This window comes from Cebidichthys violaceus, unplaced genomic scaffold (genome assembly GCF_023349555.1).
Source record: "Cebidichthys violaceus isolate CVI_PGR_0920_01 unplaced genomic scaffold, fCebVio1.0.p SCAF_2, whole genome shotgun sequence".
NCBI classification, from domain to species: domain Eukaryota; kingdom Metazoa; phylum Chordata; class Actinopteri; order Perciformes; family Stichaeidae; genus Cebidichthys; species Cebidichthys violaceus.
The window spans coordinates 11,866,494-11,884,894 of record NW_027176372.1 but is presented as its reverse complement, the minus strand read 5'-3'; the positions used below and the strand labels follow the sequence as shown (position 1 = coordinate 11,884,894).

The 18,401-nt window shown below is 41.0% G+C and overlaps 2 protein-coding genes across 6 annotated transcripts; one reads left to right on the top strand and one right to left on the bottom strand.

The window, feature by feature from the left end:
• The first annotated feature begins 407 nt into the window (after positions 1–407).
• gpx3 (glutathione peroxidase 3) lies at positions 408–3,758 on the top strand. Its single transcript, XM_068714431.1, has 5 exons — positions 408–553; positions 1,965–2,112; positions 2,217–2,334; positions 2,824–2,923; positions 3,231–3,758. The coding sequence occupies exons 1-5, from the start codon at positions 482–484 to the stop codon at positions 3,450–3,452; spliced, it is 660 nt and encodes a 219-aa protein (XP_068570532.1). The 5' UTR covers positions 408–481; the 3' UTR covers positions 3,453–3,758.
• A 150-nt stretch (positions 3,759–3,908) lies between these two features.
• tnip1 (TNFAIP3 interacting protein 1) lies at positions 3,909–17,589 on the bottom strand. 5 transcript variants are annotated; one of them, XM_068714426.1, is made up of 18 exons: positions 17,496–17,589; positions 13,189–13,371; positions 12,518–12,682; positions 12,314–12,399; positions 12,063–12,119; positions 11,217–11,426; positions 10,283–10,377; positions 9,759–9,912; positions 9,454–9,546; positions 9,271–9,336; positions 7,972–8,103; positions 7,728–7,856; positions 7,499–7,633; positions 7,176–7,301; positions 6,952–7,035; positions 6,264–6,482; positions 5,906–5,990; positions 3,909–5,556 (listed from the first exon to the last, which is right to left on the bottom strand). In XM_068714426.1, the coding sequence occupies exons 2-18, from the start codon at positions 13,334–13,336 to the stop codon at positions 5,453–5,455; spliced, it is 2,088 nt and encodes a 695-aa protein (XP_068570527.1). In that variant the 5' UTR covers positions 13,337–13,371; positions 17,496–17,589; the 3' UTR covers positions 3,909–5,452. The 5 variants fall into 5 exon arrangements, with proteins under 5 accessions (XP_068570527.1, XP_068570526.1, XP_068570529.1 ...); XM_068714425.1 differs by lacking the exon at positions 17,496–17,589 and adding an exon at positions 14,464–14,565; XM_068714428.1 differs by lacking the exon at positions 17,496–17,589 and adding an exon at positions 14,464–14,565 and having other exon boundaries at positions 6,264–6,392.
• Between the last annotated feature and the right edge of the window lie 812 nt (positions 17,590–18,401).

Here is an 18,401-nt window from a genome sequence, read left to right as displayed (position 1 = left end):
TTGTAGCCCTCATAGGTGTTGAGCTTCATGTAACATTTTATTTCACTTGTCAAATGTTGCAGTTGTTGTGTGAATATGAGGTTTTTACATGAAACAAATAATAACCCGTAGCTGTGGCGTCATAATGAGGTTATTAGGAGGCGGTTCAACTGTAGTAGGATAGCACTGAGGGCCCAGGTAACACACGGCCCGCTACTGATATATTGTATTCTAGTCTCAATGAATGCTGTTTATGAATGTTGACATAGGTTAAGCCCCCCCTAGTGAGTTTTAAAGAGCTGGCTCCTCACCGTGTGAATGCTGTGATGCCAGAAGAAAGCTTACAACGCTACTTGTCTACGTCGTTACGTCAGCAGAGGGCGTCATTTCAACCAGCTGTGCGGCCCTCCGCCCCCACAGCCAGAGGAGTCAAATCATCCGGTGAGAGAAGCGGACAGACAGCTCAGAGTGAGTCGTCACCGTGTCGGGAAAGGACGACGTGATGCGGTCCCTCTTACCACTGCTGCTGCTCGGTCTGGTGCGACCCTGCACCGGCGAAACCCCACTCACACAGGTAGGCTACCTGTTGATACAGACACACACACACACACACACACACACACACACACACACACACACACACACACACACACACACACACACACACACACACACACACGGTGTGTATCCAGATAGATATATAAAGACAGACGTGACACCGACAACCTAATACCAGATGACACCACTGTCTGTTATAATAAGGCACCGTTCACACCTGCGCTGTGTGAACCTGAATTAATATGTAGCAGGCGAATTGATTTAGATGTATGACGTAACCTAAAAGGTACGCAGTATTGCCCTGCGTGTACGTTTTGTCATAAGTCGACTTTTATGTTGAAAACCGGTGTAACGCAATAATGTAGAAAAAACCTACTAGACTGGTATTTGGCAGCACCTGTCATGTTTTACCACGTGGTGTTGACATCCTAATAAATACTTTCTGGGCGGTAAGCATTGTCTCAACAACGCAACACAAAGTTAGTAATCCACATTAGGGATGGTTACACCTTCTTATTTTCTGCAGCTAGTTTTTAAGTGCAACAGCTTCATCAAATGTTTTTAAATAATGACACATGCTGGCCTCTAATGCTCAGTACATGCATGTGGAAATGAAAGCAAGTGACAATTAGCAGGACATCTCAGATGGTGCTTTTAGCTTCTGTTTTCCACTCTTACACCAGCACATAGGGCCAGCACAGATGCGCTCTGAACTCTATAAAATTATGACTGTTATGATTTAATTGCAAGATGTAGAGGGCATTATTCCTCTGTGGGTAAGAATAAACTCAGATCTGTGAGTGTTTATTTAACAAAGTGCTTCTTGTTTTTGTTTTTTATGAGGGCAATGTACTGCTGCTCTGTTGACACTGGGTTTGTTAGAAACGACAGTATGTCTCGCTAACATAAAAACCAACGTAATCTATGAGGTGGGAGAAAGATGAAAGTGTAGCAGCTGTTACTAAAATATCTGTATATGATTAATGCTTTGGGAACCGCTTTTTTCCATTGGTAACAGCAGCATCGAGACAGTAGAATTGTCTGGTTAATGAGTCACTGACTGACTCATGAAACTAATCAAAGTAGTGGGTGACTGAAATGTTACAAAACACACCCACAATAATCAAATATTTGTAGAAAATGAGAGGTCAAGGCCGATCATTGTCTAGAAAATGTTGTCCAAAATAGAAGTCTAAAAGCAAATGAAGTCCATATAACATAAGTCCATATAGGCATTATGCTTTGTTGCATCTATCTATCTATCTATCTATCTATCTATCTATCTATCTATCTATCTATCTATCTATCTATCTATCTATCTATCCAACCAGAAGCATCTTTTATAAGCCGAAATGCTGATGACCGTGTTGGCTTATGGCCAGTTACAACAAACCTAACGTGCTTTGACCGGTCTTTCTACTCCCCAGCGGTGTGGACCCACAGATGACACTATTTACAAATACCAGGCGAAGACTCTAAATGAGAGTCTGACTGTGAACCTCAGTGACTTCAGGGGCAGGAGTGTCCTCTTCATCAACGTGGCCACGTACTGAGGGTTCACCTACCAGTACGTGGGTAAGAAACGGCTCGACAGGCAGCATTATGTTGCTGTATTTAAAAATAAAATAAAAAAGCAAGCTTCTCTATCTGAATACATTTTCCTTTTTTTCTTTTATCAGAACTGAATGCACTACACGAGAAGCTCAAACCTCACGGACTAACCATTCTGGGCTTTCCCAGCAACCAATTTGGGAAACAGGAACCAGGGCAAAAGCATGAAATTCTTCCCGGTTTAAAGTGAGCAATGTTTCTCGTTAAATGCTAATCAATATTGGGTCAGCCTGAAAACACTATAAGCCCAACCAACTGAACAATAAGCTTTAATTTCAGTGCAGTATAAACCTTCTTCAGCTTGTAGATGTGGAAACGCGAGAATCCCCTAAATTTGAGTCACAAGATGGTATACATTGTAATGTTCTGTAACATAAGAGCCTTCAAAGCTGGATGTAGAGAGGAATTTGCAATAATCTTAAATCCTTTGTCAATCAACAAAGCTTCATTACTGAAGGAAAGCATCCTTAGGCAACAAGATCAGTTTCTGTTAGAGGCTTTAACACTCATAGAATGTATGTCTTAGGTTCCACCAGTCGTCTTATACCCAAAGCAAAACCATAGCAATAGAGTAGTGTTTTTATTCTCAGCTCGTAGTGAATCTAGGGCAGCTGCCAAGCCACAAAGTGCTCAGAGGCACATCCACTGATAAGCTGCCCTCTTTTTGGATTCCAGGCATGTTAGACCAGGCAATGGATTCGTTCCAAACTTCCTGCTGTTTGAGAAAGGTGACGTGAACGGAAAAGACGAGCAAGAGGTTTTCACTTTCCTGAAGGTACGTTGTGTGATTTGAAACCTTACATTTATACTGTAGTCTGTATTCCTAATGCTGCACTCCGGCTGTGCAAACTCTTCAAATTACTCATTAGCTGTATGGTTATTAATAGCTCTTTGATTTTGATCTGTGATCCACTGGAAAACATTCTCACTAGGTTTCCTATAATGGATGAAGTGTGAGGAGTTTATGTATTCAATATCTCAGCTGTCTATTTTTATAACCTACAGCTCTGTATGGTGGTTGGTCACTTAAAGGTGCTCAGATGTTGTTGTGCTCTCATAACGCTGTGCTTTCTGCCGTGCAGAACTCTTGCCCTCCAGTCGGAGACCTCCTCGGTGACCCTGCCAGAATGTTCTGGACGCCCATGAAACTCAGCGACATCAAGTGGAACTTTGAGAAGTTTCTGGTGGGTCCAGACGGGAAGCCGGTGATGAGGTGGCACCCGAGTGTCAGTGTTTCTACGGTCGAAACTGACATTCGCCATCACCTGTTCCAGCTGTTCACACAGCAGATGTTAGATCACTAGATCTGATTCATCACACTGTATTCTCCATCTACTGAAGTACCTGTAATGAGATGCATAGAGATAATGTAAAACAGTTAAGAGTAATGTTAACAGATTCTGATACATGAAGACGGCATGTTTAATGAAGAGGAGGCTTGAAAACAGGAAGTCTGTGGAGCCTCTTCTGAGTCTGGGGTTCAGGCCAGCTCTTCAGTGCATTCGAGCTGCCCTGTGATCCCACAGTTTCATGTCATCTTCTCATCCCAGGACCTGTTAGCCATTGCATCCTAAATGTTTCTTACTTATAATAAATCACGGAGAACACACTGTGAGGACCTTTTTTTTTTTTTTTTTTTTTTGACAACCAATATTATGAGGGTGTCATGGAAAAGTGAACATGATTTAGAAAATGTGTGGCCCTGACATTTCTATCATGCAATACAAAAATGGACATGAATAAGCAAGGTAAGATGCTAAGACATTTAGAATAGATTTATTAAGCCAGTCAAATACAAAAAGTCTCACATGTGCTTTTGCCTACAGCAAAAAAAAAGAAAAGGGCTACAAACCAAGAAAATACAACTGCCAGTAATTACAGCATACCTTTCAAAGTGCAATTCGGCTAATTCCTCATTTCAGCTCTCACCCATCAGGACTTTGTTCCCTGTAAGTTAACTTGTTTGATAAGATGGAGCTTCCTCTTATTCATTTGCACACACGTTTAAAGCCCTTCACTATGTGAATTTAGTGGGTGTTCAGTTAAAACAGCGGTTTGATTTGAGATTTAATCTTTAAAAAAAAAAAAATGGTAACACACATTCTGTTGGAGGTGTGGATGCTGTGTCTGTTATCAGGGCTCTTGACTTTGTGTCACAACAGTTCACAGGACAGTCAGTACGGGGTTCGTTGCTCCTGCCAGATGTTTTCCTCTGAGGAGCAGCTGTACTGCTGTAACATTGGATCTAGGGCCCCTAAACACTGATGGAACTCTTACCGTTTCAGTACTAGCTGTATGATCACAACTCGGTAAGTTAAGGTTTAACGTGGCCATCGCTGCTGCCTAAAAGGTTTTGGTGTGGTAACGTCTAGATACGGTATGTCGGGGCTAAACTGTGGGCAATAGTACAGGATGCAGTAAGATGAGTATGAGAATCGGAATGAGTGGTCAAATCAAATGTGGTCAAGTAGAAGTGTTGTGTTTAATGAGATTAGGTCCATCATCATGGGGGAAAAAAAAGGTTGTGTATGTACTGTGCATTGTGTATTGTGTCTGATACAAACATACAATGTCAATAGCTACAATATATTGGGATTACACTAACAACATAGAAAGAACAGCATTACTAAAGACAATGATTTACACTTAGTCAATGCAACTATCAAAACAGCAGGTTATAAATAAATTATCGATCACAATCATGTTTTTGGTACGATACCATCAAAATGCATTTCCCAAAATTTTTGTATTTTTAACAACCACTTTTGAACAGTTACACATATGGGACATTTCTATAACATCGATGGTATTGAAGGAATCTTCATAAATCAATCAACATTCACATTGTAAAGTCTATGATTCAATGTACCTCTATAATCATTCGTTGTTGGAATGAGTACATGTTGCCTTATTCATATTGGGGAATGGCTTCCTGTAACCCTACAAGTAACAAACAAAGTGTCAGCTTGTTACACATTTGCAGAGATGCAAGCACACAAGTATATATTCTGAAAAAAATAAAAGAACAACATTGATTGTTCCAACCTATTTAATAAATGACTTCAGTTCCTGATTTAAAAAAAAAGAAAAGAAAAGAAAAAAAACCCTAAATATTTCATGTATATATATTCAGAATAGCGAAGTGTTTCACAAATAGCCTTATAAAACGCAAGTATAAACAACATTACAATAGGATATCTACAGTTCAGTAGGAAAATTATAGATCAAATCACACCTTGTCAACTCAAAAACAAACTGATTTCATGCTACTACCCAGACTCCATTTGGTGGGTACGGTGATGCTTTAGTGCTTTCCAGGGTCAATGTTCTGTCGCTCCCTTTTACCAAATCCTGCTGCAGCTGCTGCTGAGGCTGCTGCTGAGGGTGCGGTTGTTGTTGCGGACTGATCTACAGACACAGAAGAAACAAGAATGTGTTATCTTCACAGTCACACACTTTGCTGCTACACACTTTTCATTTGAAATGAATACAGTAAACATTTAGCTATTGTGTGGAGTGATCTAATGAGTCAATAATTAGCATGAGAGGTAAAAGGATGGCAATATTCTATATTTTTCTTGTCAACAAATCTCATGTAATGACTAACACAACAATGAATTGATCATCCTCACGAGTATCGTCTGGTTAAGCACAAAGTATTGAGAGACGGATTACAGCACCAAACAGCATTTTGTTGACAATAAGGAAATATACAGAGTAATACCAGCTGTATTGCACTTGGCTGGCTGTACCATACCTGCATTCTCTGGTGGTGGTCTTGAGCTCTCTCCTACTGCTCTGGCCCCTCTCGGCTGCGGGAATGACGACTGCCACGGAAAACCCTGAGCAAAGAGAAAGCGCCACCTCAGCTGAAATCACTGCATAAACCCATTCATCACAACCAGCAGCCCTCAAGTCTTTGCCGTAACCTAACAATGGTTATTGAATGCAAGCGTGGCTAAGGTTGAGCTACAGTTAAGACCTAATTACAACTGCTTGTTTCCCCCCCAAAAAAGATAAGGGGAGGAGAGGTGAGAGAGAAAAAGGGCCTTGTTTCCTCAGTGGACCAGAGTCACCCCAGAGACAGAGACAGAGGGGCCTTAGAGGACCCTTACCGGGGTAACGGGCTGGAAGTCTCGTACAGGGGGCGGTGCTGCGGCGGCTGCGGCGGCTGTGGCGCCTGCTGCATTGGGCATCCGGGGAGGGAAGTGTACGGGCCAGCCCTCGGGGCCCTGCGGTCCCACCTGCACAAAGGGACCACAGTAGGGAGGGCTCAGCGGGCCGTTCACTGAGCCTGACGTGGGGTCTGAGGTACGTCTTTCCTGCTGCTGCCCCTACGAGGGATCACAAGTGCACACGTGATCCCCAAATCAGTGCCCGGCTGCTAGTCTCAGCGAGTGCAGTGGCCCTGTCATGGCACGGGCCACCGCTGACCTACTGCAGCTGCCTCCCACTGAGGAGTGTGAATGCTCCACCTGACAAACACCCTAGCTGGAGTGAGGCTCTTGTACTGGAGTGTTAATTTGGCCAGTAGGAACTTATTACAGTCAACATCTACATGACAGCATTCTGTCACGAGGGGGCGCTAGTCAGCAAGGTCTACCACAAGTCACATCCTATTGCATGATGCGTCCCTAAAAAGGCTTGTAGAGCCACTTTCAGTGAAGGCCTCGGCCCCTAAGTAAATGCACTCGAGAGCGTGGCCAAAAACATATCACATCTCCAGGCTGACGGCACCATTTCATTTAGAATTTCAACTCGTCTGCAACACTACCAGGCTCAGACCTGAGCAGCAGCCAGTACCTGTTTGTGATGCTGCATCTGCAGTCTCTCCAGCTTACATCGCTCCGTACGTTCCCTCTGACATTCGTTCTGCGCCTGATGAAGCTGAACCACGAACAAAGGAAAAAAACAGATCCTACATTAGAGAGCAGTTCAGTTCTAATTGTGATTAAATGAAAGAAACAAAAGATAAAAGCATTCCTCATCATGCCACACACGAATAGAGGAGAGAACACAGAGCTTACCTGATTGGTCAAATTAGTAATCTGACCCTGAAGTCTCTCAACCTGCCGCCTCAAGTCCTCCTTTTCCTCATTCATCCGCTCCCTGTCACTCCTCTCTTTTCTGAAGTCTTCTTCAAAGATCTTCACCTGAAGTATAAAACAATTAAAAAGCAGCCGAGTAAATACTTGTGTAATTGCAACAGAACTGTGTGAATGTTCGAGATGTTCCGATAACATCTTTTCCTTCCCGATACAGACACTTGAACTTGCTTATCATTTCCTATACTGGTATCGTTATCTGAACAACTCTAGTATGTGTGTGTATGTTTTGTTGCATGTCTGACCTGTTCCTTTAGTACAGCAATTTGAGTGAGCAGTTCCTGTTTCTTCAGGTTATTGGCTGCATCTGCAAAGTTACCCTGACCAGGTGGTTGTTGTGAGGATGAAGGGGTGTGCAGGTTTAAGGCCTCCTCTAAAGCCTGACAAGTAAGACAGAACAAGTATTACACAGAAGGAAAGTGGAAGTCTCTGTGGAAGAGTTGCAGAATGAGAGGAGAGACCGAGTGCACTCACCCTGTTGAGGCGTTGGATCTCCTTCTCCTGGTACTCCCTCTGTTTGCTGAGGGGCAGCAGCTGATCCTGCAGGTAGCGAATCTTCTGCTTCAGCTCAGTGGTTTCAGAGTTGAGGCACTCCTTCTCCCCCTGAAATACACACACCCAAAACACCTTTTGTAATGTATCCTTTTTTTGTTTCTGTGTCCTGGTTTTGAACGGTTAGACCATTTTCACCTGGGCTTTGTGTCCTTTGTGTTCTCACCTGTACGTTTTCAATCTTGGACTTAGCCAGCAGCAGCTTCTTGTCGTAGTCACGCTGCCTCTGCTCTCGCTCGGCCTCCAGCTCCAGCACAGTTTTCTGGGACTCAGCCAGCCGTTGTCTGAGGTCTGTGATCTGAGGGACGACGTAAACCATTTAGTCGAGGAAAGCATTCATCGAGTCCACTAACCGGAGCTACGAAACACAATTCGCAAATACTCAAACCAAAAAAACAACAATAATAATAATGTGCTTCAGTAAACATCTGTGTGAGGCTGCATCCTTACAAATGTGGTGAAATTATAAACTAAACCACAGCGACAAGGACACATTTGCAAACGCATGCAGTTCTGTTTTTGTACAAAATATGAACAAACCTAGTGACGCAAATGGATATATCTAGGGTTCTGCGGTCTAAACCCAAGGCTGCATGGTGTCCCTGTCTCGACAAAGTGTGAATGTAGGTTTGTTCATGATTGTGGGTGAGCACATGCGTAGGTGTGTGAGTATGAGTGTGAGTGTGTGTACATGTGTGTGTCTCTGCTGCCCTCTGACTGCACCGCGAGAGGAAGTCAGCGGGTACCAGAGAGGTGAGGGGAATTCTGCCTGAGGTGTGACAGGCCGTGTGGTAAGTATGCTCAGATAGCGAGCTATTGCAAGATTGCACCTTTCCACTGGACAAGCGCATAGAACACACACACACACACACACACACACACACACACACACACACACACACACACACACACACACACACAGCTGCTGCTGCTGCCAACTGATGCACACTAACGTCAGAGTCCTCCGTTCCTTTAAGATATTTCCGAATTACAAAATCGCTGCCATCTGTCATTTCAAAAGCATGTCAACTTTAATGGTAATAGAAAAAATGTTATCATCTATAATTCCACTGGTGTAACGCAACACATGTTGAGTAGAGTTCATTTTGAATCTAGAGCAAAAGACAACAGGCTCTCCATTCTGAGCACATTATTTATTATTGAATGACTAGAAATGTCCTAATGTAATAACCTAAAAATTAATAAAAATATAAATCAGTCAGAAATACTTAATGAACTGGATTAAAATTAAGTGTTTTCATAAAAAATAAATACAAAAAATGTACAAATGTGTTTTACTTTTTTTTTTTTAAGCGAGATTTCAAAATGACAAAAATGAAAAATGTTTGTCACAGGTATCCAGAGAGAATTAGTTATTAATGCTCCTTCCTCAGCTCTTCATCAGTCGAGGACACAGCGATGTCTTCCCACACCAATCACAACAGCTGCAAAGTCATCACTGTACCTTCTGTTCAAACTGTGACTTCATGGAGTTCCACTGAATGTCCCACTGCTTGTTCACCTCCAGTACCTGTAAGCAGCGCCACGAAGTGAAACAAATGACACTGAACACATAGGAAACAGACTACACAGAGACTTTCCCTTATGGCAAAAGAGGATGAGCAGTAAGGGCCGACAAAAGACTCACATCCTTTCTCTGCTTCTCCAAAAGCTTGATCTTCTTTTCATACACCTCAACATCACAAGGTTTAGTCGGGGTTTTCTCTGCAGCTTTTCCACTCTGGGGGCACACGAAACATTTCGTAATCCGCAACATTCCTCCATAACTCAAACCCCACATCGGAAGAGTTTATAGATGGAGAAGTTTAAAGTCACAAGTTGATTGAGAAAACCTTTAATTTAAAATAAAATATATTTGGCATGTACATTACAGATTTATTGATATGAGGCCAAGTAAAAATAATAATTTCTATGTCATTTAATTTAAACTACCTTCTGCGGTGTGGTGGCCTCCATCTTGGGTCTCACAGCAGCCGATTCCTCCTTCACAGGCTCCTCTTTGGCCTCTGGAGCTTCGGTGTCAGATGACGCTGCTGCTGCTGCTGCTGCTCCCGTGACCAGCTCCTTGAGTTTTAGATTCTCCTGCCTGAATGAAAATGACAAGTCTGTGAGCAAGGTCCCTTGCCAGAGTTTGTTGAGCACTGCTTCAGGATGTCCTTTGGGAAGAACCTACGATACCTTCTGGGTGCAATGACGCCAACAGAAAGCAGTGGAATAATCCCCCATCAAAAGTGAAAGTATGGGACACAATCAACATCCAGGACAAAGTCAAAACTGTGTAGGGTTATGACAAAACAAAATTGTCAAAAAGTAAAAAAAAAAAGAAAGACCAAAAGAATGTGGTGTGAAAGTGTTTGAATTATTTGTTCCCTTTCACCTTACTGACAGTAAAGTTTCTGCTCCAGCAGAAGCAACACAAAGATCAGTGAAATGAAAAAGAGGAAGAAAAACATTACCTCAGCTGGTCCAAGTCTTGATTCCTGATATGATGATCCTCTTCCATTTTCTTTCGAAGCTCATTGTTCTCCTGTCGGAGCTGCTCACAGAGAGTCTAGAAAACCAGAAATCACAATATCTGGCATCTATCTGTATAATGACGTCAACATTAGTTTTTAGCATCTTCATGCCTACATGAGCCAGAAGCAGCTTCCTTTAACATGATGGTACAATGCAAAGGGTACTTTGAGTGAAAATATGTGGAATACTGTACATGTGTCCCACCTATATGGCACAAAGTTACTCTTCAGGCACATGGTCCAACAATGACTTTTGAAGTTTATGTGATAATAAAATGTGAAAATATAGACCAAGTCACAGCAAATACTGCTTCAATTTTGTACTTTTGTAAATAAAAATTAAGCGGTAATGTGTTTCATAAGTTTCAAGTAGTTCCACTGGTACTGCTCACTCTTTATGTGATCATCTATGTTATATAGGCCTTGATATTTATATTGCTTTTATTGCAAAGCACTTTGCTCACATTGCTTAGAAATGTGCGATAGCAATAAAGTTATTACAGATAAAATGCATAAACGCTTGTGCTGTGTGCCAGTAGTAGTAGTAGTGGTAGTAGTTGTTTAAGTAAATTTAATGCACAGCAAATTCAAAACCCACACAGACAACTGTATAAGACACCAAAACTACTGCTGCAGTAACAACATTAGTCAGGAAAGAATATAAATTTCGTACACATGTCGTGACACGCTCTACAAATAAAATCTACCACCAAAGGACTCTTTTCATAGAAAACACAGATCACTTCTTGTACAAAATGTGACAATGAGTTACATTTTACTGTAAAAAACTAAAAACATTGCCTTTAAATCATCACATAATCAGAAGTTAAGGTGTAGCATTTAATGCGAGTCAGGCAGTCGTCATGTCGCATACCTGTAGGAGGGAAGTCCTCTGTTCATTTTTTTGGACCTTAGAGGAAAGATGGTGAAACTCCACAGCCATGCGACCGAGGTGAGCCAACAGCTGGTTGGGGTTGGACTCCTCTGCGAATATGCTGAAGGAGCTCTCTAGTCTCTTCAGCTGGCTGGTTAGCTCAATGTTCTCCTGAGGCAGGACGGGGATTACTCCGGCCACTGACCCGGCCTGAAGATATGCAGACGTATGTTAACAGTCCGTCACTTCTCCCTCTCAGGCTGACTCAGAGTGCAATGTATTTCAACCAGCACAAGAGTGAAAGATCAACAAACTGTAAAAGTCATCGAGCTGCTATCTTTATGAAAAGCAGCAGCTAATTTATCTGAAAAGGCAAACCAGTTTTTCCTGTTGGATCTAAATTTAATCGTCACACAATATGTTGCATGTGGTAATACTTTTACCAAACATAATGTCTTCAGGTGAAATATTCTGGCATAGTGTCCCATTAACACATCCCCTTGGATGTAGTGTGTGAATGAATCAGCGGTGTAATTCTAGTCAGTAATAATCCTGGACTTTCCCCTGGCTGACTCAGGCTGGAGCCACCAGTATTGAGTTTGTTGGTGAGTCACCGCACAAAGGATATGTTCCTAATATTGAGACAATGGCTATAAAAGAGGAAAGGTTAGCCTAATTATATGACACAAAATAAATTACTTTTGGGAGTGAGCACCAGGAGCATTGTCATATTCTAAACATGTTAAATTGTTTGATCAAATTAAATGGGTTTTTTTCGTTCTTTTGAGTTCCTGTGGTAGTTAAATTATTCATCATAATTTGTGTCACAATAAGTCTGGTACGTACGATCAAGGCGTCGGAAGTCTTCCCATCTACGTTCACAACCTCAAACTCTGAGGCCTCCTGTAAAAAATAAAAAAGAAGAAAAAGAAACTAGCAGATTAGTACACGCACTGACTGTAATTGCATCAATAAACTTGTAAGAATAAAACAAACAACCTCCTAGTTGAGAGCGGCCAGATGTCTAAGTCTCTGCCCTTAATATCAGTTGTTTCTGTCTGTACCGAAAGCTCTCACTTACAGTACAAATTACTTACAATGGGCTTCTCAGAATGAAGGGTCTTCCCTAAACAGCTGGTTTGCTCCTCCTTCTGCTCTGCAGTGGGGTGTAAACAGTGTTTACCTAAAGCAATACCAAAACCAAGGTTAAGTTTCAGTTTAGTAGAACAGCGTGCCCTATGATTACAGCGTGAATACAAATGTGAAAATATGTCTCGTTAATAAGTTAAATGAACAGTTACCATCAAGTATGTGAGGCCTACTTTGTGTCTCAGTCTGAATGGGCCCTCCAATACACAGACTGGCAGCAAAGCTGGAGGACTTGAGGGCCTCGTTGTCTCTCACCAGTTCCTCCACTCGCTGCCGAAGCCTTGATGCCTCTGATTGAGACTCTTCCAGCAAATCACCTGCAAGTTTCAGAGAGATCTTGTCTCTGTCCAGCAGCAGTGTACATGATCTAACTTTTTTTTTTTTTTTTAAACAACCACTGCTTCGACTAGATCTATCAGCATGAACAGTCATCAAATATGATATGACAGAAGTTCGGTGACAAACTATTTGCAAGTAGCACTCCTTTGGTGAGTCACAAAAGGAGCAATCGGGCCATTCACATCGCATGCAAGCTTTTCAACAATGAAGGTCGTCCAGCTTTACTACATTCCACTTCATTTGCAGCACAACAGTTTCCCTTATACATATACACACACACACACGTGCGCATGCATATATATATATGCATATATACATGCATATATATATGCCAGCTGCTCTTTGGCATTACACATCTGTCTGAACATCCACACACGCATATGCGTGTGTGGATGTTCAGACAGATGTGTAATGCCAAAGAGCAGCTGGCATTGGTCCTGAGTCCTTAGCTTTGAGGTAACCATGCTGTCTTTGGGAACCTTACCTAAGCTCTTAAGTCCCTTCATCCGCTCCCTCAGTATGCTGTTCTCCTCCAGTAGCTGTCTGTAGCTGCTTCCCCCTCCGGCCTCCTCCCTGGCCTTGACCTCACTCCCACCTGGATCATAGATGCGGTACGGGCCTTTCCCTTCCATCGCCGTTGCTCACTTCCTAAACATGGTTCTCTGAACTGTCAAAAGAAGAGACAAACAGTTCATTTCAGCTAAATTCAAAACGTATGAAGTACATGATACTACTCAGTAGAAGATAAAAGAACACCTATTTAAAAAACGACGTGGTAGCTGAGCTTTAGAGCAAACAACATTGGACTGAGTACTTGTGTTTCTTCACCCTTTTCAATGAGAGAAGCAACTTTAACATTGACAAACAGACACATTTGAATCCCAGTTTAAAAGGTGAACTGATCATAGACAATTGGAAAGTATGGTAGGTACATTATGAGAGCAACCAACATCAAATGTCGACACCCAGATGTTTATGCAGAGGAAGAAAATAGTTGAACAGAAGCATTAACTAAAACGTTAGAGCAAGAGGACAAATAATTTACCTACACTAGAAACCCCCTTGAACCACAACGTGTACTGTAGCACTATTACAAAACACTAAGAAATAAAACAAATGGGTGTTTCTGTTACTTCTTGATCGCGGATTAAATAAATACCACCCACTCAGATACTGTACGTACTTTGAGCTACCCGGCTAGAAAACCCTCTTTCTCACTTCATAATTTATAGCAGTGACAAGTGAAACTATCGGTGAAGCACAGCGAAGAAAATACAGATTAGCCGACAGCTTTGAGAAGACAAAAACAGCAACATTGTCATCACAGCGCTACCCTGCCAGAGTGAAACATATGGCAAGAATGTGCTAACGTTTGTGATAGCTAAATATGACAACTACATCGTTCATATCCGAGGAAAAAAGAACAAAAGCAGAGGGAAAAAATGGCAAATGTTCGGTGAATCCTGCAAACAAACATCTAACCAATAGTCGAGAGTCAAATACAGCACAATCCAGCAAATGATAGCTACCTTGATTGGCTGAAGAAGGCTAATATTAGTTTTCGCTGTTGTCATGCAAATTGCTAGCAACATCCTCGTTAGCTCTTGGCTAGCTAACACTAGATGACAGTGCGGGACAGGAAGCCGCTAGCTCTTCTTTTTTTACCCACTATAAATACTTTAATAGATGCAGTAAGTCAGTTGGAAAGCGCAGTTAAGCGACAAACAAAAGAACAAAGAGGTGTCTTTTGTCTGGATACCTTTCAGTTCGCAGTGGCCTCTCGTCTCCCTAGCCCAGACATCTATTGCGGAAGTGGTCTACTGGTCTATGCTGTAACCCGGGAATTTCCACCTCGTTTGATGTAAACAACGACTGATTGACAGCCCAGCGGACCAATCAGGACACAGCGCTCTGTCAGCGGGACACCAACAGGAGACGCTGGCCGTAATGTAAACACCGGAGCAAAAGGCTTAACATTTTCATATAAGTTTGGAAGAAGTTTTTACCAGAATGACACATGGTGGACTTTTAAATATGTTCATGAATGATAATAATAATATATAGCAAGAATGGCTCATATGACTCAATGACGCAGGTGAGTAAAACAGATAATCAAAACCAGCTAGATTTTTCTCTTGAGTCGTAATTATTTTATTGAACAGCTTCTTATTCTTTTTTTTTTTTTATCTCTTGTAACTCACGTTTTATAGTCCAGGGACAAACCCAACCATTTTCACAGAATTACTCTTTTCTTCATTGATAAATTTAGAGAAGGGTCTGGTGGGGGTTTCTGTTATTGCATCACACATTTCCTCTGAACCAGGAGGGCAATAAGGCTAGTTCAACTTACACTGAACTTTTTACGTCCACACTATAGGTTAACAAGAAATATCTGGTATGAAAACTGCTGTGAGATATAAGACATTAATATTGTGATCAGTGCAACACACTATTATTTTCATTCATGATTAATCTGACGATTATTTGTATTAATCACTTATTGTTTTCTTTATCAATTAGTTGTTCAGTCTATTAAATAAAATAAAGAATAGTTAAAAACTCAATTTGACTATTCAAACTGGTTGCTTCGTACAATAAACAGTCCAAAAACTTAAACGCACTCAGTTTATAGAAGTAATGCACACAGCAATACACTAAGTATTTATATTTGAGGAATAGAAAAACAGTTAAATAATTAGTCAATTATTAAAATAGTTGTTGATTAGTTGCATGTCAATCAACTAATTGATTAATGAAGGAATCCTTTCAGCTCTGACTGTGACATGTTAAATGTGATTACTTTAAAATAATACCACAATGAAGTTTAAATGTAATGTTTTCCTGGTCTTGAAGTCAAATGCAATATATTTGAAATGTTACAGGCAAAGAGGTGTTTGTTGAGGATCACTGTGCCACAGTTCTTTTAACTTTATTTCAGACCCCTGAATGACCAAAGATTAATGATTTAGAGCAATAGTGACATCTTGTGGGAATAAACAAGCAGGTAATCTGTGGTCATATTTATTCCTGAGAGAGTTACAAAGATCATTCTTCAGTTAACTGGAAGCACAAACTATTTCTGATGCATTTCATCTTGTGACCATTTACAATTAGACGGACCCATACAAGGGTACTTGGTAATCCCAACCAAGAATTGTTAATTTCTACTACTCTGTAATGGGTCAAATTGATCAATTTAACCACCAAAAAGTCTATGAATCACAAGTAAAACATGCCGCTGCTTGACAACACAGAGAATTAACACCCTCCATATCATTTTAGATTTTAGAGCATCAGCCTTGAAGTTGTTATCGGGAAGCGTGTTGTGTTAACACGGGAAACACCTAGTTTCCAAATTGTGTTGCATTATACATGACATGATTCATGATTAATTAATCTAAACTAATCAGAATCACACCCTTGTTTTTCTATTTAAGTGGCCACCATTAATATTACATTATTACATAAGACATATGAGGGTTTACACCAATAATACTGAGGAACAGCACATGTGAAAACTGCTGTAATAGAGAAACCAGTTTAGTAATAGTTTAAATAATAACCTATGTAAAATATACCCTCAAATGCAGCTTAAACTGTTTTAGATTCAATTGCAGAGTCACTTGCTTCAATCAAAACCACATTCATTAACAAAACGACCAATAATATGATTTTAGACCATATGGTATGTTGACCAGCAGCGCCCCATTGGCCAGAAAACACTGTTAAAATGTGTCATCTGGCCACAAGAATAAACAAACATACAATTCACATGGTGTGCCACCGACCACTTTGTCCTTGTTAATAGGTGCACAAAGTTTCCATCTCCGGCTGATTAAATAAAAAACAGGCTGGTGCACAAAAATAAAAGCCAGAAGACACAGGAAATGTCACTCATCTCTTAGTCCTCCTGGGAAACAAAATGTGCATTTTGTTTTCTCTTCCCACCTACTTTTTCCATACAATATTTTAAAGCATTTTTCCTCATTGCACAAAGACAGTGGAAAGGGGTAATCGTCAAATTGAAGCCCACAGTGTAACAAGTACAGAGTATGCACCCCACCCTGCTGACACACAAGGACAGTCCAGTTTCCAATCTCCAAGAGCAGAAATCAGCAGCTGATAGTCATTATCTCTGTGCTGCTTAAAACAAAATGTCCTTTTGTTAGCCGACTAGTGACTCCGGCTGTCCTCTCGAGGCCTTAGACCAGGGGCATAGCTGAAGAGTCTCTATCACTATGCAAAAAATGTGGAGGACGTGCACCAGCACTAAATAGGCTTCAATGTTATCTCCAACAGGCTCTTCACATCAAGTTTTATTAAAAATCGAAACTACGACCAAGAAACCAGAGGTTGATAAGTACATTGGTCTCAAGCTTATGTATAAATAATAATAATGATAAAGAATACGTTTTATTTTTAAGTTTAAAAAATTGTGTTGTTTTGTTCTTAAAATGGATTTGACATCAATATTCGTGTTGTAATGAATTACAAAATCAAATCTACCAGCAAAGTATTTCTTTAAGCAAGCAAGTACCCCCTAGGGCATACAATTATAGAGCTCACAGCATTTTTTCTCGTATATAGTGCAGATATTCATCCTTTCATTATGTTACATGTTCCAAACACAGAACATTAACGCCTGTTTCAGTGACAACATAAAAGTCATTCAACCTGCCTTGAATAAAATAACAAAACAAGACAAGATGATGCCACGAAATGCTGATAATAAATCTAATATGCTCTGTTACTATAGACCTCAAATTTTAAAACAAATAAACAATAACTCACCCACACATTCAGCTTGTGTCAGAGAGAGGCGCTTTTTAAGGAAACTAGTGAACGGGGGGAAGCAATCAATGTGAGGGTTGGGGAATTCCCATAAAATGGCCTGATGCTGTAACGCTGAGCCTGAACACAGGCTCAGCGTTACAGTGTTTGTCCAACTGTGTGGCCTGCCTTCACTGAGTAACACTACACATGAAAAAGCCTGAATGCATTTAGTTAATCTTGTACGGTAGCTTGCAGCATGCACACCATGCTGCGCACATTAATGCATTTCAACAAAACTCAATGAATAGAAGAGGCCACAAAAATATGACACAAAGACATGAAGAGAGTAGCATTCAAGAAAAATGTACAGATGACCTCTAAAACACACTAACTTGTATTTACAGTACAATATATGCAGCTCAGTAAGTGACTTGTTTGCTTGGTCACATTGTGATGCCACTATAATCAAATAAAAAAAGTCAAAGGCTAAACCAACACCCATAACTCTCTCTGAGGAGGCAATCGTTTTGAAATATGTGAACTTCAAACTATTTAATGCAAGCTGCTCTGAACAGCACCACAGCACAAACTTCCCCCAACTGTCAAAAGGGTATTTCAAAATTGTATGTGTGACATTGGCTGCCTTTTAACAATGTGCTACTGAAGTTATCTCTTAATCCCTCACAATTATCATCAAATGGAGCAATTTCAGGTTGGGTGGGGCCATTAAAACCGGAATGTGACTGACTGCTGCAGACTCTATTTGTTGCCTTGGATTTTGGCGTACTGCAGGGGATTTCCTCGCCACATACATCTTTTTTTCTCCTTTCCTCTTTTAACTCAAAGATGGCCTGACAACAGCTGCGCTCACACATACGCATGAACTGAGACATTGACAAGAACAGAGACAGCTGTCTTGTACTT